At 36.6% G+C, this 16,140-nt stretch overlaps 2 protein-coding genes across 6 annotated transcripts in view; one reads left to right on the forward strand and one right to left on the reverse strand.

The window, feature by feature from the left end:
- Nucleotides 1-805: 805 nt before the first annotated feature.
- Nucleotides 806-16,140, reverse strand: part of cacna2d4b (calcium channel, voltage-dependent, alpha 2/delta subunit 4b) — a 30,387-nt gene continuing 15,052 nt past the window's right edge. For 3 of the 5 annotated variants that reach the window (XM_073868696.1, XM_073868694.1, XM_073868692.1), the window contains 20 exons: nucleotides 15,324-15,391; nucleotides 14,897-14,942; nucleotides 14,717-14,814; nucleotides 14,330-14,423; nucleotides 14,145-14,237; nucleotides 13,744-13,874; nucleotides 13,519-13,587; nucleotides 9,070-9,131; nucleotides 8,741-8,755; nucleotides 7,594-7,638; nucleotides 7,312-7,374; nucleotides 4,517-4,587; nucleotides 3,776-3,851; nucleotides 3,613-3,665; nucleotides 3,463-3,518; nucleotides 3,274-3,294; nucleotides 2,969-3,089; nucleotides 2,754-2,872; nucleotides 2,591-2,670; nucleotides 806-2,473 (listed from right to left, as the gene is read on the reverse strand). In XM_073868696.1, the coding sequence (XP_073724797.1) occupies nucleotides 2,381-2,473; nucleotides 2,591-2,670; nucleotides 2,754-2,872; nucleotides 2,969-3,089; nucleotides 3,274-3,294; nucleotides 3,463-3,518; nucleotides 3,613-3,665; nucleotides 3,776-3,851; nucleotides 4,517-4,587; nucleotides 7,312-7,374; nucleotides 7,594-7,638; nucleotides 8,741-8,755; nucleotides 9,070-9,131; nucleotides 13,519-13,587; nucleotides 13,744-13,874; nucleotides 14,145-14,237; nucleotides 14,330-14,423; nucleotides 14,717-14,814; nucleotides 14,897-14,942; nucleotides 15,324-15,391 (1,474 nt within the window). In that variant the 3' untranslated portion in view covers nucleotides 806-2,380. The remainder of the gene's footprint in view (nucleotides 2,474-2,590; nucleotides 2,671-2,753; nucleotides 2,873-2,968; nucleotides 3,090-3,273; nucleotides 3,295-3,462; nucleotides 3,519-3,612; nucleotides 3,666-3,775; nucleotides 3,852-4,516; nucleotides 4,588-7,311; nucleotides 7,375-7,593; nucleotides 7,639-8,740; nucleotides 8,756-9,069; nucleotides 9,132-13,518; nucleotides 13,588-13,743; nucleotides 13,875-14,144; nucleotides 14,238-14,329; nucleotides 14,424-14,716; nucleotides 14,815-14,896; nucleotides 14,943-15,323; nucleotides 15,392-16,140) is intronic. The other 2 variants (XM_073868693.1, XM_073868695.1) reach the window with 2 other exon arrangements.
- lrtm2b (leucine-rich repeats and transmembrane domains 2b) lies at nucleotides 9,327-13,368 on the forward strand. Its single transcript, XM_073868697.1, has 4 exons — nucleotides 9,327-9,635; nucleotides 11,370-11,520; nucleotides 11,670-12,347; nucleotides 12,428-13,368. Exons 2-4 carry the CDS (start codon nucleotides 11,496-11,498, stop codon nucleotides 12,895-12,897), a joined length of 1,173 nt encoding a protein of 390 aa, XP_073724798.1. The 5' UTR covers nucleotides 9,327-9,635; nucleotides 11,370-11,495; the 3' UTR covers nucleotides 12,898-13,368.

Consider the following 16,140-nt stretch of genomic DNA (forward strand, 5'->3'; position numbering starts at 1 on the left):
AATATCTCATTCTAAGGTAATAAAAACATAATGGTGCATTATGAAAGGTCTTTATACACCCCTGATCATATAGTTATATATAATATTTTGCATTTATGTCAAGAGATCCTTTTAAAAATTACACACTGCACCTTTAATCGATAGATGTGTCTTTAAAAAAGTCCTTTTAATACATTAATAATAATGATTATCAGAACCTAAAAATTCAGCGTAAAAAGTCTAAGGTTTCCTATCTTAAAGGCGGGGTGCATGATTATTGAAAAATACTTTGAAAAAGGGAGTCAGGCCAAGTACCAAAACACACTTGTATCCAATCAGCAGTAAGGGGCATGTCTACTAACCGTCATTGTTCCCTGGGTTGCTTATGTGTGGGGCGGGTCTATCAAAAGAAGGTCCAGATTCTATTAGGGTAGATGGTGTTTGTTTAGGTGATTTCAAACATCAGCATTGGCTTTCAGAGATCATGCACCCCACCTTTAATTGTAAGCATTCACAAAAACCAATTCCAAGACAAGAATAAAGATTTTGATGTAAAATAGTAATAATTTAATTTTAATAATTTTATTGTCATTTGATTGATTGTGTCATAAGATGTGCAGGAAGTTTAAATATTTTGGTTGTCCATTTGGGTGCAGCTATTTGTAGTCTGCTACTGTGGATTATGTGTTTGACTTTTAAATCATATTGTGCTTTTATGGAAAATGATGCCTTACAAGACTTTTCTATCTGGGTTTGTTTTGTACGTCAAAAATTAACCATACTGTAAAATGCAGAATGAAGTTAAAACAATTTGGTTTTGCAAGTCTTAACATATTATTTTAAGTTTTGACCTGTGAATAGTTTACATAAATTAAAAAATTAGGTTAAACAACTTAATTTTAGCATAAAAATATATGTTCATTTGACAAAAATGCTGCATTTTGTTTTTTTACAGTGGCATGGTTTTATTATAGTAAAAGCGTAGTAACTATGTTTTTTATAGTGAATAGAGTAACATTTGTATAAGCATACAGTAGTTTTATGACAAACATAACTGTTAAACTATGACAGGGCTCCAGACTAACTTGTGGCACAGTGGCCCCTAACTGAAAATTTTAGGGGCGCAACCAGAAAATTTAGGGGCACACACTGTAAATCAACATGCTAACTAAATATTCACATTTCTACTAATTTCCACTGTATTACTAATAAATACTAAATGATAGATGCAGAAAGTACAATGTGCCGTTTCAAATTCAGTGTCACATCACAAAAAAAGGTCAAATTTACTAGTCGCGCATGTGCGACTGGATGTAAAATTTAGTGGCGCACACTCAAATTTTGGTGGCAGTCTGGAGCCCTGTATGGTATTTATGGTATTTAGTAAACCATAGTTTAAACTAGTTAATTTTTAAATACTGGTTTTAATACTAAAAAAACATGATTCTTTTTTATAAGTGGTGGTGTATTTAGATATTCTGCAAAAAAATCAAATGTAATCGTGCATGAGTTAACTTTGACAGTTCAGGGGTCTCATTTATAAAGCGTGTGTACGCACAAAACAGGGTTGAAATGTGCGTACGCAACTTCCCACGCAAAGGTTGTGATCTATAAACAAACTTGATGGGAAAATGGGCTTGCAGGGTGGGATCTGAAGATGATTCATGTACGCACACTTGCAGGTGATCTGTGATTTATAAAGGGAACGTTGCTTTGTTTTATAAGTCTTAATATTTTTTGGCGCATGACATTTTTGGATTTTGTGCGTATGTAGACTTTTAGTAAGGATCCTACGCACAGTTTTATAAATGAGGCCCCTGGTGATTTTCAACCACTTTATTTAACAAATTTGTTAACATCTACTAAATTTCATATTTTGTCTTCACCTATAAACATTTTATGAAATTATTATTTTTTTTACTTTGGGTATATATATTTAGTAATCATATTGAAACATTATGTAAAAAATTGTAGCTACATATTTTTGACAAAAATACTGATTTTTTGATACTGGTACAATACGTATTAATCCATCCAATCAACCGTTGCTTTTTACATTTATACTTAAATGCCTAACATTTGCATTATTTACAGTGTTATATATTACATGTATAAATGACAAAGGTAATAATGCTCTATATGTGTTGCATTATTGAAACTTTCATTATACACCTGAAAATACTGAGCTGATGTATAACATCAAGTCACAAGAGAAAATCTAAGATTATATCTCACACTCAGTTAATCCCACTGAGAACGTCTACAAAATATTATCTGTACAGTGTCCAGTAGTGAGCGGGATTGCTGTGTATTAAGCAACCTTAGCCTGGCCATGTTTGTTTTTGTGGTCATTTTGGACCACGACAGGCCTGTTGCTTAGCTGATAATAATTTTTTTTTAATCATCTCAAGGTTAATGACGTGACCAAGCATATGAATAACAGTATGAGAGATATGGATATCCCACATGCTCCACCACAGTCCTTGGCATTTTCCTGTCAAAAAAAAAAAAAGCGCAGCAAACAGTTTTACCTTATATACTACATCACTAAAGAATGCATAGTTTTATCCTTAAAATAAAATTATTTCTTTGTAACTTATTCAAGGCTTACATGAGGATGGTATGCATGACAAGACTCAGGTCGCCTGCGAATCTTCTGCGATTTCATCCTGTTGCACTTAACTGTGGCATTATGTGTGCATTAGTTAAGAACTTTACAAACAAAATGAACCAAAACCATTTAAAAACAAGCAGTTGACTGTTTTGTTAAAGGATATATTTGACCTCCTTAGGCATGAGAGTGATAGGAGCATATTGGCGAGAACAGTCACAGTCTGCCTGGACCACCAACATGACCAGGTTACTGTTATAAACTTGATGTAAGACAAACATCCTAAATCAGAAAGAGAGAGAGAGAGAGAGAGAGATCCGCATTATGACTGACATTTACCTGCTTATCAGTAAGTAATTTGATAAATAATGGACTTACTTTTGACAACGGCCACATTTGATGATGCTGTTTGTCTCTCGGATTGACGTGTCATATATGAAGCCGGGATATTCGGTGTTGCAAGGCTGCATTAAGTCAGCTTTCTTCTGTTTGTTGTGTGCTAAAGAAGAAAATATGCAGTTAGGATGGGATTTTATTTTTTTATAACTTCCTATTAAAGAGACAAAGATTAAAATGGCTTTAGCTATTCAATCCCGGCTTTAGGAAGGCACTCGTACAAACTATCATGGTAAACACAGACAACATGCTTATGTACACAGACACCAGGATATGAGGATACTTACATGCATGATACACAGCCTTAGCTGCAGAGCGTCAATGAGAGACAATGGCAGCGAAATCATAGACAACAATGGAGGTGCAGTATGAATGAAGGCAGTAAATGAAAGACACCACAAAATGATGAAAGAAGCATTGTGGAGATGACATCACAGCGTGCATGTTTTTGTGTTGAGGGATTTCTGAAGACTTACCATCTACTACATAGTCATTATGCCAAAGTCCGCAGATGTTGAACTCCAATAAAAACCTGGAAGGTTCAGACGTGTTTATAATGGCAAATTATTAACTATTAAAAAAGTTTGTGTACCCCCTACAATGGAATAACCTTAAACAACACTTACACCAGGAAATTTGAGAAGAACCATTTGATTAATGCCAGTAGACCATAGAAAGGCTGTGAAATAAACAGAAGTAGTCCATCAAATAAAGTCTGGCTTTCTGTGCCTTAACCAGCCCAATAAATATAATATGCATTGTATCTAATATATATTAAACTATACATACACTGAGCAGTGGTTTAGCTCCACTAGAGTGATGGTGAGCATTCTTACACATGGCCTGGTAGTCATACAATGTCACCCTATAGATAAAAGCAAAATATAAAATAAAGCATTCTTATTTTGTCTCTCACTTTCTCTATTTGAAAGTTACACTAGGAATATTTTACCCAAAAATCTCAATAAAATAATAAAAAAGTTATTTAAATAAACATGTTATATGCACGGTAAATCCATTTATAAGTAAAGAATAATTGACGACGGGCCATTGAATTATAAGAAAATAATGCACACCCAAGGTGCAATGCGGCATGACGATTATTTTCAAATAATTCAAAGGACCATAGTCAATTATTCCTCTAATACCACGGTTACCACAGACATTGCTCCGGTCCCTTTTTTTAAAGACATTTGACAAGTTAGGTGTGCAGAAAGAAATTAATGCATACCCACGGAACATTTCTCCGCCAATCAGAATACAGCATTCAACAGACCCGTGGTATAAATCTATTTAATGGCCTCATGTGTTAAACAGACCGGAATTTAAATTGATAGTCACTGAAAATCTTGTCCTCCCTTTAAAATGAAATAAGGCACTTTGGTGCCAGGTTTGACACCAGTGACCAAACATACTTTGTATTAAGGTTTCTCATTATCAAATTAGGGGTTGTTCTGTAATGACAAATTATGACAGAATATTATTTTTTGACGGAATTATGCCTGTGATGCAACTTGTTGGGTCTTTTACCTTTTAAACAAGCCTGATTTGAGTAGCTGGCCCATCACAGATCCATCTATTTCTCCAAAGAATTTCCCAACCTGTATAAAAAGAACATACAGCAGTCATATGCAAACTATGACCCACATGCCAGATCAGGGTCTCCACATGGAATGGGGTATATAATGGTGGATGTCACATTTACATTTATGCATTTTATCCAAAGCAACTTACAGTGTACTTAAGTCATATATTTAATATGCATGTGTGTTCCCTGAATTTAAACAAATTAACTTTTTCATTGTTAACCCAATCTTCTTTCAGCTGAGCTACAGGTATATAAGATGTTTGTCTTATTTTAAGAAGTTACGTATACTTATATTACAGGGGTCCCACTTTAATTTAAATGTCAAATTCCCTGAATTTCACTGACTAAAATTTGACTGAATTTCTATGACCTATGTCCGGGATGCCGTGAGCCTGGAAAATGTGTACACCTTGAGTTTATAAAAATGTAGCTTAAATGCATGAAATGAATAAACAACTGTTTATTAAAATTGTAGTCAGCGGAGGCTTGGACCTGGAAATTTTATTTTTTACGTCACAAGTTAACAAGTGAATTACATTTTGTAAATGAAAACTAAAATTCAGGGATTTTTGTTATTTTTGTAACATGGCTGCAGGAGGCACAATGATATTACACAGGAGCCGAAAATAGTCCCCTTAGTAACTTTCAATGGCAGGGGACTATTTTCAGGCACTGCGTAATATTATTGCGCCTCCTGCAGCCATGTTACGACAGAAAAGTCTTTGATTATTATTACGCCAGTTTGAGAGTATAGTTCCTATATCCTTCAGACATTTCCTGGAGCTGCGTGTCATCATAGCTGCGTGTGTATTGTTCTTCGTCTACAGCGCATTTTAAGTTTCTGCACGAGAGCGCCCCCTGGCTTTTGGATGTAGCAGCATTTCGCCGTAATTCATTGAGAGGCATAGCAAGCATTATCGGCCAATCGATCGGCGCATCCCTAATAGTTCCTAGCCATATCTGCCTAGAAAATCCCAACTTTTAATTTTCCATCTGTCGTAGTAAAAGATGTAACTACAGAAGTGTCAAGGTTAAAATAGGAAAAATATCTAAACTCTTTGAGATGCTAATCATCTAATCAGATTCAATGGATTGTGCTAAGCTATGCTAAAATTGGTAGCGCCAGACCCGGCTTAAGATCGGCTGAATGGATTCAAAAATGGTAAAAATCAAATGTTTATCTCTAATGCTGCGTTCAGACCACCCGCGGTAGAGGCGTCAAGCGCGAGTGATTTCAATGTTAAGTCAATGTAAAGACGCGTTGTCTGGAAGTCTTGCGGTGCAAATGAGGTGTTTAGCGAGGCGTGGTAGACGCAATTCTGCCTAATTTGCGCGTCTAGTTCGTGCATATTGAGCGTTGCCGCGGCAAACGCGCAAGTAAAAAATATTTTGAACTTTGGCGGAAAAACGCACCGCGTTAACCAATCAAGAGTTTGCTCTAGTAGTGACGTGATTACAGGAAGCGAGCGGAGTCGCAGAAGCCCCTCCCATGACGCGAATTTCCACGTGAATGTCTCAATGACTAGAATTTCACGTGCGGCTTTCACACGCGAATGAAGCGAGTAAACTTAAAATGTTCAAGCGGCAAACTAGACGCGGTAGAGGCAAAGTTGACGCCTCAAACGCGGCTGGTGTGAACCCACGGTAAGGGAGCCGAAAAATTTGCATATTTTCAAAAAAGTGGAGGGTCCCTTTAAAGCAACAAACAAAAATCCCTGATATTCCATGACTTTGACAAAAAAAAAAATGCGTCCTTCACTTTTTAGAAAAAGTTGCATAATGTATTGCACGGTACTCAACTTGGACTCAAGTATAAAATAGCCAAAACAATATAAAATTATTTTAGATTTTCCATAATACACATAAACCGACACACGCACACACTTAGACACTCAAAGACAGACTAATGTGCAGTGATCCAGATGTGCTAACAGATGCCTGTAACTCCCCTGACTGCCTGGTCAACAGCAATCTGGGATTAGACTAAATATGAAAAAATCTCCTGGCTACTGCATATAGCTACAGTACAGTGCACGCGTTACTACAAACAGCTGGGGTTACGGTACGAGACCAGTGTCATCATAGACATAGACATTAATGTTTCTATATGAAACAGCATAAATGCATTATGTTTGGTAGAATAAACAGGGGTATTGCTACACCTGTGCTGTAGCCGAAATCTCCGAACACTTGGAAACAAGGGTAAAGTACAAAAATAAATCTTTTATTTATATAATTTGATCCTTTATATCTGATAACACCCCTCTTTATTTACAAAAGTAAAAAAATGCTACCCTTCCAAATAATCTAAATTTTTACTGCAGTCCTCTCACTCAATCAATCAATGTCTCGTTTAGGACCCCATCTGTTCACTCAAGGACAAGCTTGTGATACATTATTAAGTCCTCACAAGACAGCATCTGCCTAACACATCACTTGTCCTTCACCTGTATTTCCCCATGAAAAGAAAAATGCACCCACGGGTCACCAATCTTCTGTATGTAAGCCCCTATTGAGAATTATTGCTTTTCACAGCTCACCATGCTAATGTCTTTTCTCTGACCCTAATAGAAATTTTCACAACCAGTCATAGTTTCTTATAAACTGTATAAGTTACTAGTGACATAATTTGTGAGATTATATTTTAACTTATTGATGCTTTTGTACAAAATGACTTTATTTTTCTGGTATGAGCTTAAATTGTTTAAATGCAAGACGTGTGATGTTGTATACTCACATCTCCTCTGTCCTTTGAGATCAGTATGAAACCATTATTGTCAACTAGGTAACAGTTGACATCCTTTGAATAAAAGGTTTGTATTAGAAAAGAAGATCAAGATTTTGAATTGCAAACTGTTCTTTTTCTATTTTATCAAAATACCAATAGCTGTTGGCATACATGTACAAATGAAGCAGGTTTTGACATCAGCATATGAACATATTTCCCTAAGGAAGTTATTCAAACTGTGCAGTTATTCTACAAAATTACAAAGATGACTTAGTTAAAAGCTTTACTTACAATGCTCTCACAGCTGAGAGGACAAATACCATCCACATCACTGCACTGCAAAAAGCAAGAACATCCACAGGGGCTTTAGTAAAATAAAAGATTTCTTAAAAGCATTTCATCAGATGCATTATACTGAGTGTCCACTACCAAAAAATCTTAACCAGGATGATGCATACTTCAGAAAAAATAGATTTGTTGGTTCAACCTAAAAAAATAAGTGACATGCTACCCCAAAATTTTGAGTTAATTCAACTTAAATATTAGTTATAACTCAATGTTATTTGTGCGCGTAATTGTTGTGTCATCAAACATTTTTAAGTTAAATTAACTCAAAATTCCAAGGCAAACAGGTAACCTACTTTTTTAAGTTGAACCAACTGTTTTTTACAATGTACTTAACAGTTTCTTAAAAAAATTATGAAAGCTGTCGATAAATGACAACTATTTCTAAAATTATTAATATATTAAGACTAATTGTGATTAATATCAGTATTATTTGCAGATACTTAAAGAAAGAGAAACAGAATAATATGTTTAAGGTCTGCAAGATTGTGGGGTACATAAGATAAAAAAATATGGGAAAACGACACTATTCAATGAAAACCATCTGTACAGAGTAGATACATGTACAGTGGCGGCTGGCGACTTCTTTTTTCGAGGGTGCTCGATGCGAAGTTCGTCACAACATGTATGTAGCCCGTCATGTGTGTGGTTCTTAATTTCAAAATATGTGTTCTGCATCGAGTGATCCTGTGTGCATCACGTGTCTTGTCAAAATAAGTCCCTGCTGCAGACGAATCTAAAGGGTTTATGATAAAAGAGACGCTAGCGTTTGCCAGATTCTCGCATAATCTCATGTGTAATCAGAGTTTATTGTTAAGGGAGTGTCTTGCGAGTATTTTGTGAACGTGAGCGTCTCTTTTATCATCAACAGCCTTGATGCGTGTGCAGCAGGCACCCACCTTGACAAGCACGTGATGCACATGGTTCACACGAAGCAACAAACACACAGTTTGAAAACATAAGCAACACACATGAACACTTATTTTGCATTTGCGCCCCTCAGATGAGCAGTCACGAGCCGCCACTGCACATGTATGCAGTTTAGTGCATTGCAATACAGAGCTCAAGCAATGGCAACAACAAAAAAACTTACATCCGTGTCGTTTGGCTATAGTAGGAGAAAAAGAGAAAATAAAATAAGAGAAAAGATTCAGAAAATGCTTACCCGTATAAGCTCACAAAAAGCAAAAAAGGTTTACACTAAAGCAGCAGTAGCTTTTGTTGTAAATAGCAATTTTTGTATCCTGATAGGTTGCTTGGAGAGATGTGAGCATTTGCAAATCTCAAGTGTCAATCACTGTTCACTCATTCATTAAGGAGAAGAGACATCACATTATCACGCAAAAGCTAAAATTATTAGTGCAAAATCACATCATATTACACATACATTTACTGTTTGTGAAATGCATGTTTAAAACTCACTTGTTTGGTAACAGAAAAGAAAACTCTCTCTAGTAGATCCAGAGATGCCTGCATTCCAATAGCTGTCCATGAAACAAACACAGGGAATCAAAAAACATCAAGTATTTATTTTAAACAAGGCATTTTAAAGAATAGTTTAGACAAAAATGTAAAGTCAGGCCTGGTAATCACAAATACTCTTATATTTCAAATGGTTGCACTAAATTAAGAACAACGCACGTAAGACTGGACTATATTTGGTGATGTTTTCCATCAAAATCCTTTTACATCCTACAACATAAGCTACAGCCAAATCATGATTGGCACAAATATAATATGCTGCAATTACCTAAGCTGTGTCAGCTGGTCTTTTATCTCTTCTGCCCCCTTTTCAATCCATCCATCTCTCCCTCCCTCTCTCTCTCTCTCTCACACACCAAACAGGCAGGCATAGACTGGTCTAATGTCAGTCTTATCCTACTAACATACACAAAACTGGACTTTGGATGCTGTGAGGGAGACTTGTTTTGTTTTCTTTCTGTTCTGCTTACTCAATTGAAAGGGGACATAGGTGAGAGCCCTAAAAGGTATGTTACATGTCTCATTTGTACTCATAGTCAAGCAGTCTTTTTCCCACTAACCGGGATGAAAACCAGTTACTGAATACTTGAATGCTTGCATATGCTCTAATTTTTTCCAGTTTAGTTCAGTTTAATTCATCCAACTTACATTTTTAGCTATAAGTATTTAAGTATTTCTTTCTTTCTAGTCTGAAATTTGCACACCCTAATTTAATTTATGTTTAGGTAAAAAATTGCTAATTGTTTTTCAGATTTTATTCAGTTGTATGTATCACACATGATGGCAAACCACTGTCTGATCTGCTTTTCACTGCATGCTGCTATTCTCATCCCCGATTTATCACCTAATGGTGTTGACAGTTTAATCCTTGATCATTTTAATGCAAAAAAACAAAACAAATGTAAGGCTCAGGAGCAAGAGTGCCATATTGGAATGGCATTGAAGGGACATTCCACTTTTTTTGAAAATATGCAAATTTTCCAGCTCCCCTAGAGTTAAACATTTGATTCTTACCATTTTGGAATCTATTCAGCTGATCTTCGGGTCTGGCGCTAGCACTTTTAGCATAGCTTAGCATAATCCATTGAATCTGATTGGACCATTGGCATCGCGCTAAAAAAATAACCAAAGAGTTTCAATATTTTTCCTGTTTAAAACTTACTCTTCTGTAGTTACATCGTGTACCAAGACCGACGGAAAATTAAAAGTTGCGATTTTCTAGGCCGATATGGCTAGGAACTATACTCTCATTCTGGTGTAATAATATCACTACTATTTTTAGCGCGATGCTAGTGGTCTAATCAAATTCAATGGATTGTGCTAAGCTATGCTAAAAGTGCTAGCGCCAGACCCGGAGATCAGCTGAATGGATTCTAAAACGGTAAAAATCAGATGTTTAACTCTAGGGGAGCTGAAAAATAAGCACATTTTCAAAAAAAGTGGAATGTACCTTTAAGGTCACTAAATAAAAAGTAAAAAGCCCCCCAATCTGTGCATGCACTATCAGAAAAGAAAATGGTCAAAAAGGGTCCCTAGTTGTTACTGGGGGTATACCCTTCCAAAAAGTACACATCTGCACGTAAAGAGTTCAAATTAGTACCTTTAAAGGTACATATTGGTACCAAAGAGTGCATATCAGTACCTCAAAGGAACATACTGGAACCAAATGTATACATATCTGAAACTAAATTGTACATACACTGAAAAAAATGATTCATTGAATTTAATCATTTTTTTATGGTAAGTGGTTGCAATCAATTTATTTAAGCTACATTTAAACAAAAAAGATTAGTAAAGCAAAGTAAAATATAAAACTTTTGTTTAAATGTGGCTTAAATAAATTGATTGCAACCACTTACCTTAAAAAGGTTTATTGAATTCAATGAATCATTTTTTTCAGTGTATTAGGATCTTTTTAAAGTGTACTGCCTCAGTGACGATAGGGACTATTTTTTGACCCTTTTCTTTCAGCAAAAACTGGTGGAAACATAGTAAGTAATCTCATAAAGTCTGTATTGTGTGCTCTCTATGACAAGCAAAGAGCCTCTGGGCAGTTTAGTACAAAGTGCTCTTTTATCTTTTTAGAAGACTCTCTTAGATGTCCGCTAAGCTTTTATAACATGCTGGTCTGTTCAGCGCAGGACATTCATTGTCTTTTAGTAAAAAATTTCAACATACGGCTACTTATAAACTCTTTGCTTGAAAATGTTGAATTTGACATTATCACTATTATCATATAGTCACAGAATTCCCAGGATTTGCCATGTTGGAAAAGAAAGACACTTGTTTACCGAAGACCATTGCCTGCCCTGCTAAAGGTTTGCCTAGGCCCTAGAAGGATGTGCTAATACAACATTTGGGTTACCATGGGAACCAGGATTAACTTTAAAAGTAAGTTTTTATATATTTGATATTAATTTACAATGCACACATAATCATTCATTAAAACATGGCAATACTTCATAAATTCAAAACATCAATTTCATGGTGACTTTTCTAAGCTCTCACTGCTTTCTACAGTAACCTTCTCTGTTTTGCAGTATTATTTCCCACAGGCCTGCTGATCGTTCTACACCTATGTGAAATATCTATGAGCTGCCCATCTGTATGTTCCTGCAATGGGAACCAAACAGACTGTAGTGACCTTAATCAACTCATCTCCATAGACTCCATCATCGATCAGCTTCCATCCGACTCGACCTTCCTAAACCTCTCAAAAAACAACTTCACCACAGTGGAACCTGGAAGTTTTTTCAATCTCAGCAGCCTGCTTTATTTAGATCTCTCTAGAAACCTTCTTTCCACCCTTCACCCTTTAAGCTTCTCAAAGCTGAATAACCTAGAAATCCTAGACCTCTCTGAAAACCATCTAGCGTTGCTTCCTGTTAACCTGTTTTCTGATCTCAGGAGGCTTGCAGAACTGGTTCTAAAAGATAACAGACTTAAGGAGCTGAACCCAGATCAGTTCAAAGGCCTGACTGAGCTGAAGCGCTTGGACCTTTCTTCAAACAGCCTCGGTTCTCTGCCAACACATCTACTGGATGGACTCCATAATCTAGTATGGCTCTCGATTGTTGGCAACAAGCTCACAACTATACAGCGGAATTCACTTGAGCAAACTTCCAGTTTGCAACATCTTTTGCTGGAGGGAAACCCGTGGAACTGTAGCTGCAGGTTAATACCACTAAAGCACAAGCTAGAATGGATCTTATATAGAGGTAAGTTTGGGAATTTTAGGGGAATGTATGGAATACATGGATTAATTTTCATGTAGGTCTCATTTGTCATCCCCATATAGGTGGTCATGTGGATTCCATCAACTGCTCCTCCCCTACAAACCTCCAAGGGAAGGATCTTCGCAATGTTCCTACCGAAATGTTCAAACACTGTTATTCTCTTTATTTTGAAACCATAAATCCATCTGTTGCGGGACAAATAGGGTCGACCGTGGACTGCATACGCCAGCGCAACCGGACGGTAAGTGTGCGTCGAGCGGCTGGCACAGTGGCGGTAGCTGGGGTGGTTTGTGGCGTGGTGTGCGTGTTAATGGCGGTATCAGCCACTTATGGATGTGTCTACGCAATGCTGGCTGCTCACAAACAGCAGCAGCTAAAGCAGGAAAACAGCCAACAGCGGCCGCTGATAGTGGCTAAGGAACCAGATCTGATGAAAGAACTAAAGGAAGACTTGATGCCAAGTATAAGAAAGGAAACAGAAGCCCCGGAGTGCGCAGAGTGGATGGCATTTCCACCAGAAGTGTGTGTATAAAACACAAAGGACCACTGGCAGTTTTGGGGGGAAAGACCTTTGATTTATAATGCTTCAACATTATCAAGTCCACTTTTAGATCGTATCCAACCAACCACTATCCCTTTGTTTATGTAAATGAAGAAAAGTCATGTCACTCTCTGGTTAAATATGGCGTACAGCAAGGATCAGTTCTAGGCCCTATCCTGTTCTCGTTATACATGTTACCTCTAGGAGACATAATCAGGAAACATAACATAAGTTTCACTGCTATCCTTTGAAACAATTAAACAATTGTGAAAAGCGCTATATAAATGAAATTGAATTGAATATTTAGATTTATGGATTTGGCAAGGAGGGCTGGTGATTAGATACATTTGATTATGACCTAACGTCAATATTTCTTATAAATGCTGTTTGTTTTCAGGTTTTTAATTTGTTAAATGTAGACTTTTGTACCTCATATAATTAAAATTGTGATCTTCAATCGTTTGCATGATATCAGTGTTGATCAATCATACATTTACAATTTTAAAAGTGAATGTGCTCATTTAAACCAATCTTTGCTCAAAATAACTGAGAGGGCTGTCACTTAGATTTGAGCATACAAACAATAACAGGCAGGCAAACATTTTTTTTTACCTCCAGCAAGCGCTGTTCTTTTCCCTTCTGTCACCGTGACGGACGTCACTGCCACGAAAGTGTTCCTCCCTATTGAAGTAGTCATAAAGTATTGTGGCTCATATAACATATTAAAATTGTGGCATTGTCACAAGTCTATGCATGTAATCCATCTCAAACACTTACAAATGTTTGGAATTGAAAAAAGATTACGTTTAAAAGCAATCTTTTTTTGTCATTGTGCACCTTTGTTCACGCCATCTTGAGGGACATAAAAGAAGAATTGACCAGGTTTGTTTTCAGCAGCCAGGCGATACCAGATGGGAAAGTGGTCCACAGTGAAGAGGTTTTCTTTGTCAATGGGGGTCAAGAATTTTCTGTGAGAAAAAGCATCAGGAGATAAGTGAAATAAGTGTAAATGTAGAAAGAGGTATGCCATTAAATAGTGTCCACTACATTGGACATACAATATATATGGGTTTATTAATGTGTGCATTTCAAATGGAAAAATTGACTTTACTGCATCTAGTGTGACAATTTTTTAAAACTATTTAAAATAAAAGTTTCACGTTTATACATTTTTTTGGGTATTTTTGATTGATACTATGTGATGTATTAAGGAGGTTATTTTCCAATAGTTGACTCACTTCCCCACTTGTTTCTCACTTCCTGCATATCTAATGACACGCATCAGACCCGAGCGGGTTCCAAGGAAAGCCGTCTCCATGCCTTCATCTACACTACAGGATAATAAGACACTTTACAGAAAAATGTATTTGTTTTGATGTCCAGTATATAACATACAGTGCACAGACTAAATTAAGTCTCTTACCCCTGTGCGGAAAGTGTAAGTGCTGTCCAGTAAGCCTCCAGTGGTGCCGTTACCACAGCATCAAACAATGTTTGCTGCAGCAGAATCTCATCACCTGTTACAACAATATCGCAATTTAAAACTTTAAAAACTGTGTAAAGTCTGATATTAAATGTGTTTGCATGTTTGTCACAACACAGAAAAATAATAATAACCACCCAGCCAAATTTGAATGACAAAAAAGTCCATTAATTAAAAAAGGTTTTCTCTGCTCTCAAAGGTGGGGACGTGTCTGCTGTCTGCGCTTAAACCACGCCCACTTGCTGCCATCTCTCTCAACTTTCAAATACTGCTACAACCTGAAAGGATGCTCGAGATTGTACAATACAACAAGTAATGTAAACTTACACTCTAAATCGGGCTCTTTTCCAGTCAGGTATCGGACCACAGACTGCAGCTGAGTGAGTTTGCGATGGTGTGGGTCAATATCTGTCTCGCAATAAGTCCTGAGTGAGTAAACAAAGATCCAGCTTATTTTGATAAACCATTTAAGTTTAAATATTCTCACCTTAAATCATCAATACTCACCATTCATTGGCCAAAGTGAGATCTGGCTGCTGTAGGTCATGAAGGCCTAGAAGATGAAAATATTGATGAAACCACATCAAGGGCTAAACGCAGCTTATGAGTTGTTACAAAAACGTAAAAGTGTCTCTATTGCAGGTGATAATTCAAATTGAGTCACTTGCTTTTATGTCTTAGGGCTTGATTTTCATTAAAACGATTTAAATGTTTTTCAAAGTATCCAAGGTGATGTACAAAGTAGACAAATTCAATAAACTAGTGATAAAGTAGTAGCTCAAACAATGTCGTTCCAAACCCATAGTTAAAATTATTCTTATAATGGTGTTTTTAGCTAAGAAACTATTTTAAGGGTGCCTACAGGGCCAAAAGTGTGCACACTTAAAGAAAACCCCATATCTCACACAAGCTATTAATCATAGGGTAAACTCACCCTCCTCCACAGAAACATTTCCAAAAAACATGTACTGTCCGTGACCTCTTGTAAGCACCATACCAAAACTGAAACCACACATGAAACACAATACATCATCTGGAGGTCTACTAAAGGTATTGAATTTACCAAAACTCAAAATGTGTCATTATCATATTTTAAAATGTAATAAATGGGTTGTTTTTAACCCAGCATTGGGTCAATAAGGGACGAACTCAACCTATTTAGTTGTAATTGAACCTATGCTGGGTCGTTTGAACCCAAAAAGTTGGGTTGTTGCAACCCAAAAAGCTGGGTCATTGTTATATTTTTAAATGTAATAAATGGGTTATTTTCAACCCAGCATTGGCTCAATAAAGGAGGAACTCAACCTATTGGGTTGTAATTGAACCCAAAAAGCTGGGTCGTTTTAACCCAAAATGCTGGGTCGCTTCAACCCAAAAAGCTGAGTTGTTTCAACCCAAAATGCTGGGTCGTTTCAACCCAAAAGCTGGGTCATTCTCATATTTTTAAATGTAATAAATGGGTTATTTTCAACCAAGCATTGGGTCAATAAAGGAGGAACTCAACCCACTGGGTTTTAATTGAACCCAAAAAGCTGAGTTGTTTCAACCCAAAATTCTGGGTCGTTTCAACCCAAGAAGCTAAGTTGTTTCAACCCAAAATGCTGGGTCGTTTCAACCAAAAAAGCTGGGTCTTTATCATATTTCTAAATGTAATAAATAGGTTATTTTCAACCCAGCATTGGGTCAATAAAGGAGAAACTCAACCCATAAAGGAGAAACTCAACCCATTTTGGTTGTAATTGACCCCAAAA

This window comes from Misgurnus anguillicaudatus, chromosome 6 (genome assembly GCF_027580225.2).
Source record: "Misgurnus anguillicaudatus chromosome 6, ASM2758022v2, whole genome shotgun sequence".
In the NCBI taxonomy this organism is placed as follows: domain Eukaryota; kingdom Metazoa; phylum Chordata; class Actinopteri; order Cypriniformes; family Cobitidae; genus Misgurnus; species Misgurnus anguillicaudatus.